The sequence below is a fragment of the Astatotilapia calliptera genome, chromosome 8 (genome assembly GCF_964374335.1).
Source record: "Astatotilapia calliptera chromosome 8, fAstCal68.1, whole genome shotgun sequence".
Taxonomy (NCBI): domain Eukaryota; kingdom Metazoa; phylum Chordata; class Actinopteri; order Cichliformes; family Cichlidae; genus Astatotilapia; species Astatotilapia calliptera.
This window is the reverse complement of record NC_137429.1, coordinates 18,566,012-18,571,884: the sequence shown is the minus strand read 5'-3', so window position 1 is coordinate 18,571,884 and position 5,873 is coordinate 18,566,012. Positions and strand designations below refer to the sequence as shown.

At 42.8% G+C, this 5,873-nt stretch overlaps 1 protein-coding gene and 1 long non-coding RNA gene across 3 annotated transcripts; one reads left to right on the top strand and one right to left on the bottom strand.

The window, feature by feature from the left end:
• The first annotated feature begins 891 nt into the window (after positions 1-891).
• LOC145430429 (uncharacterized) lies at positions 892-3,746 on the top strand. 2 transcript variants are annotated; one of them, XM_080305551.1, is made up of 3 exons: positions 892-1,008; positions 2,222-2,266; positions 2,359-3,746. In XM_080305551.1, the coding sequence occupies exons 2-3, from the start codon at positions 2,227-2,229 to the stop codon at positions 3,108-3,110; spliced, it is 792 nt and encodes a 263-aa protein (XP_080161677.1). In that variant the 5' UTR covers positions 892-1,008; positions 2,222-2,226; the 3' UTR covers positions 3,111-3,746. The 2 variants fall into 2 exon arrangements, with proteins under 2 accessions (XP_080161677.1, XP_080161678.1); XM_080305552.1 differs by having other exon boundaries at positions 1,004-2,266.
• On the bottom strand, positions 3,256-4,631 carry LOC113027861 (uncharacterized). The gene is made up of 2 exons (XR_003273144.2): positions 4,107-4,631; positions 3,256-4,031 (listed from the first exon to the last, which is right to left on the bottom strand). It is a non-coding gene; the product is annotated as an uncharacterized LOC113027861 (long non-coding RNA).
• Between the last annotated feature and the right edge of the window lie 1,242 nt (positions 4,632-5,873).

Sequence of the window (5,873 nt, the reverse complement as noted above, 5' to 3'; positions counted from 1 at the left end):
GAAGCACACAGAGACGCAGACCAGATTGGAAGAGAACACAGACATAGCGGGCTGGGAAAACATGGAATAAAACACAAGGAGGAGAAACGAGGCATGGGGGCTGGCAGATACACAGAGGGGGCACACAGGGGGTAAAGTCACGAGGGGAAATCAAATAAGCAACATCTTAACAGAACAACCGAGGGACCCTAAAGCTGACATCAAACAACAACAATACAAGACACACAAAAAACCAGGTAGAAGTCCCAGGACCATGACATGCAGGTGGTTACATATGGTTAAAATGATTCAAATGCACTAAGTATGCATGTTTTTCATATCAATATAGTCCATAACTTGATTACTGTCTGTAGCCCACATGATTAAACACTTTAGTTACATAAAACATGTGAGGTTAGATTTTATCTACTGTATAGCCTGTATAGTAAATTGATATGTAGCCCAATAAGTATAAAATCCAGAAAGCTACACAACATGGGGCGGTTCATTTACAAACACAGTTCTAACTTGAGTTTCACACAGTTTTTATTAGAAAACAATCAAATTGTTAAATGCTTCAAGTACACAAAATGTCAGAAATCTGCACCGTCATGAACAGAAATTTAAACCTAATTTTTCGTGATTTGTTGATTAACCCTCCGAGGTCTAAATCCCACGTTGTGCACATCAACATCACAGATTTGTACAAATCAAATTTATAACAAAGACATGTTAAATATTAAGCACTGGAAACAGCTTGTTGCTTTGTTGCCATAGCGTTTTGTTTTGTCTCCATTTAAAAGATATCAAAATCTGAGCAAACAACTTGATGTCAAAAGAATCTCTGCACATTCCACAGTCTTTGCTGCTAAAGTGACATCACAGCATTTAAGCATGTTTGAATGAAAACATCAGCATATGAACACAAAACGGAAGAGACACTGCAACCGAATGAAAGCAGACCACTATTTAGTGACATTTGGACGTTTCCCTGAGGATTAACTGCTGTGTAATCTACCAAGAACTAAAGTAAGCTCAAATTTCAGTTTATAAACTCAAGATCATTTACTTAAATATATAAAGCCTGATTTCCCTGCTTGCCAGGACAGTATTTATGTACTTTACATTGTGCAAGACTAGACTATATTTTCCATCATAGAGAGGATGATGTGGATCTATTATTCAGGAAAACAAATGAAGACTTAACTATTTGTCAGCTGATGTAATATTTGACAAATGATACATAAATTAGAAAATGTTCTTAATCATATCTTAGAGTGACAGAAGCTCTTTTTAACACGATTATTTCTCAGATTATTTTGTTCATTTAGGAAAATAGAGAAGACGTAAGTTTTGTTCTCAAACAAACTATTAGAATTTCTGAGAAACTGAGCCTACGTGCACATGTACACGGCTATTTTTGAAAGCGCAGCTTTGTCTCTGCATTTGGGCCTTTCGTCCACACCTAAACAGCAGATTGAGTCACTGAAAGGTGAGATTTTTAAAAAGGACGTTTTTGTGTTCAGGTGTGGACGAGGAAAACGGACATTTACTCAGGCAATGTCAAAAGTGTGCGCCGCTGTTGAAGTCACGCTGTGGCCACGTTATTGTTTACATGAGATCAATTTCTACAATGGCAGATGTAGACAACATACTGTGTCTGTTAATCTTAGTATCTGCAGTTTTTACACGCTTACATCAGACGTGGATTCTACATTCAACACAGACGCTCTCCCAACCCAAATCCTGACGTCGGTTTGGAAGAAATGTAATTTAAAAAAATGACATTTATGTATGCTGTATGCATTTAGTCCATTCCAAAGTTGTGAGTCTGTCTTTAGTTATTAACATTTGAAACGATGAAGGCACGTGAAAGTAACACAAAATTAGCTGCTTTTCCAGAAAAAGACAAAAACTTCTCAGAAGTACGTAAGGTTTTATGAGGTTTTCCCACCCAGGCTTCTAGACTTCTGATTGGCCAACATTTCTACACGGTTAAGATTTGGCGTGTTCTTGACAGCGTTTCACTTTGTTTTTAGTGTTTAGATGTGGAAGGAGATATTTTTTCAAAACTGCACATGTGGACTGGATTATTTTTTTTTAAACGAAAAAGGAAAAACGTCCGTTTTCAAACATAGCCGTGTACGTTTGGACGCAGCCTAAAGTCATCACAAAAAAAGCAAATTCTCTGAACATTCTGGGTTGAGGTTTAGTGATCATTGTTGTTTTGTGTTCCTTGTAGTCAAAATGAGTGCAAGTGGAGACGGACCACAAAATAACCAAAACGGTAAGCACATGTACTCAGTCTTGAAATTGATGAAAAACAGATTTTCAGCAGATAGTTATGGATGTTAATTAAAAGATTTAATGATCTTGCAGGCCAACAGGTTAACCCACGAATGTTGGCAAATGGAGATCAGGAACCTGCTAATGGCTTCCTGAACAGACTGTATCGCGCTCTCCATGAATATTGTTGCTATCTAGATGAGCTAATAGCTTCAGTACTGGCACAATATGACAATTACCTTTACGGGGACGAAGACGATGACGATGACGATGACGACGACGACGACGACGACGACGACGATGACGACGATGACGACGACGACGACAACGACGATGACGACGACGACGACAACGACAACGACAACGACGATGACGACAACGATGACGACAATGACGGCGGCGACGGCGACGGCAACGATGACGATGACGATGACGACGATGTTCAAAATATTCATGTGAGGGACAATAATGCCAATGGTGACAACGATGAACAGCACGGGGATGCTGTGGTATTGATCATTTTCAATGTTGGTGGCATTGAAAATGAGGAGGCATTTGAAGGCCGCATGGATGGTCGCCAGTACATCCCAGAAGAGGACCCTCAGCCAGGTGTTTCCAGGAAGAGGTCTAGAGAGAGGGATGAAGAAGATTTAGGAGCAAACAAAAGAATGAGATGGAGCGATGATGACTCTGAAGTATTTGAAGATGCGCACGAAGAGCTTGAACATGAAACTGGAGGCTCGAGGAAGCGTTCCCGAGAGGATTTTGAGCAAGAAGAGGAATACTTGCCTGTGTGCAAACTTCAGAGGTGTTCAATTGAGTCGACCAGCAGCAATGAAGACTAAGACTACTTCGACGGGTTTTTTCAGTATCCTTTCAGTAATCTGATGGCCTACTCAGGTGATCCTGAATCCTCTATGCTGCAATAAGCTGGGCATACACTGTGCTGCGATTTTTCAGTCGCGTTATTCGGCTCCTGATCAAACTGTAGGATTGACTCGCAGGGGTGAGAAGTTTGATCAAGGCCAAACTCGGGACGATCCCCAAAACGATCGCACGACTGAAAAATCGGCTCAAAATGGGCCAAAAATCGCACAGTGTATGCCCAGCATTAGGCTGCCGGGGGATTCCCATGATGCACTGGGTGTTTCTTCTTCACCCACTATGTTTAATAGACCTCTCTGCACTGAATGGTACTTGTTATTAACCTCTGTCTCTGTTCCATGTCTTTATACTATTTTCCTTGCCCCTCCCCAACCGGTCGCAGCAGATGGCCGCCCCTCCCTGAGCCTGGTTCTGCTGGAGGTTTCTTCCTGTTAAAAGGGAGTTTTTCCTTCCCACTGTCGCCAAAGTGCTTGCTCATAGGGGGTCATATGATTGTTGGGGTTTTCTTTGTAAGTATATCTTACAATATAAAGCGCCTTCAGGTGACTGTTGCTGTCATTTGGCGCTCTTTAAATAAAATTGAATTGAAAATTAAATAGATGTCACTGTGATGATTTCTTCCCTGCATAGAAAGCTTAGACCCAAATGCAGATTCAATGCACATGGTTAAACTATTTATGAGACTTTAGAGAGGGAATGGAGAACGTGGCTCGAGCTAGGAGTGTCAGCAGACAGCAGGAACCAGAGGAAAAGCTATCGAGAGACTGAACACCTGGCTCCTGATGGGAACAATCCAACGGGAATTCTGCAACAGAGGGAGAAGAAGTTGCTGGACGGGTAAGGGAGTTTGAGGGTAGGATGAGTACGTTGGCAGAGGAGACCTAAACACAGGGAAAACAAGGTTAAACACAGGGAAGGAGCACGCCAGAACTGGAGCAGAGGGGAAGCCTAGTTACCACTGGAGATGGCAGAACAAACTGGCGAGGAGTAGCAGGCAGCGCTGGTTTAAGAAGCCCTCCTGCTGATTGTTTGCAGATGAGGCCCAGGTGAGATGCTGGAAACTCCACCTCTGAAGTGTGGACACAGTATCCCCATTCCAAGTGGAAAAGCCCCTCAGACACTTCCATGGTGCATGACAAGAAGGATGAGAAAGCATTCATGGTCCATCCATCCGTCCGTCAGCGTAATGCCTAAAAGTTTATTCAGATGTAAATGTATTACATTTTTAAATAAAGATCATCAGTGTTTTTAATGACGCTGCATTTCATTCACGTGTCTCTATTGGACAGTGTTGTAGAAGTTACAGAAGACAGGAATCAGTTCCAGCTTGGCCTGACATTTGATCACTAGTGATGTGTGATACCACTGATTTCCTTTCCGATCCCATACCACGTAAAATTCAGGGTGGTATCGACGATACTGCTCCGATACTTTGTACAAAAACTTTACTCTTTTATTGTATCTCAAATTATAGCGTCATAATCATTACAGGACATCAGATTACTTGTTCTTATCACTTAATAATGCAGAATTCATCATATAGAAATCAAAAACCTGAAGTTGTGCACTATATGAACACCTTGCCTGCCTGCAGCACTAAAGGACTCCCTGAGAGACGTCTGTCTCACCCTAGCAGCACCCGTCCTTCTCCTCCTCTTCAGTTTGCCTCAACATAAGCTCGTCATATTCTGTGATATGATTTACTTTGAGGTGTTTGACAAGGTTAGTGGTGTTGCCACAACACCTCACTTTCTTGCCACATGTATCGCAAACCACGTCTGGGCTGTTTGTGGATGTAAAATACGTGCGCACATGACTCCAGTTACGCTCAGCCATTGTTGTGAGTGCGCACGCCACAGGCTGCCACACATTTATACAGCCGTATTTCACACATGACTATAAAAGGCGGAAGAGGGAGTAGTTCTTTCCAATGTAGACAATCTGAATGATATGTCTGTGAAGGTTCTCAGTCTTCCAGGTCATCGTAGTCAAAGGAGCTTGCAAAGAAAAGCGTCTGGACTTCTTTAAGTTGCTTGAAGACGTTTCACCTCTCATCCGAGAAGCTAAGAATAGCTGATCTGGTAGAGAAATTAGGGATGAAACGACGATACCAGCCAGCTAAACCCAGGAAGGATCTCAACTTTTTCTTTGTAGTCGGAGGAGGACAAGAGGCAAGGTTCTCGACCTTACTCACCTGAGGGCGGATGACCCCACCCCCAATGACGTATCCCAGGTACTCCACCTCGGTCTGTGCAATGTGGCATTTCCCAGGGTTGATGACTAGTCCAGCTGTTCTGATGCGTTGCAGGACATCAGCCAGATGTTTCACATGGTCCTCCCATGTCTCGCTGAACACCACAATGTCGTCAATATACGCTGCTGCATAGCCATCAGCTCCTTTCAGAACCAAGTCCACCAGCCTCTGGAACGTGGCTGGAGCTCCATATAGTCCGAAAGGCATAGTTCTGAAACGATAAAGTCCGCTGGGAACCCTGAATGTAGTTAAATCCCTTGAGGACTCTGTTAGGGGGACTTGCCAATAACCTTTACAAAGGTCGAGTGTTGTGAGGTACTTGGCAAGCGCTCAATCAATTCATCCACTCTTGGCATAGGATATGCATCAAAAGCAGAGACAGCATTAAGTTTTGAGAAGTAAACACAAAATCTCTGTCTTGCATCATTTTTCTTGGGGACGAGTACCACAGGGCTACACCACTCACCTC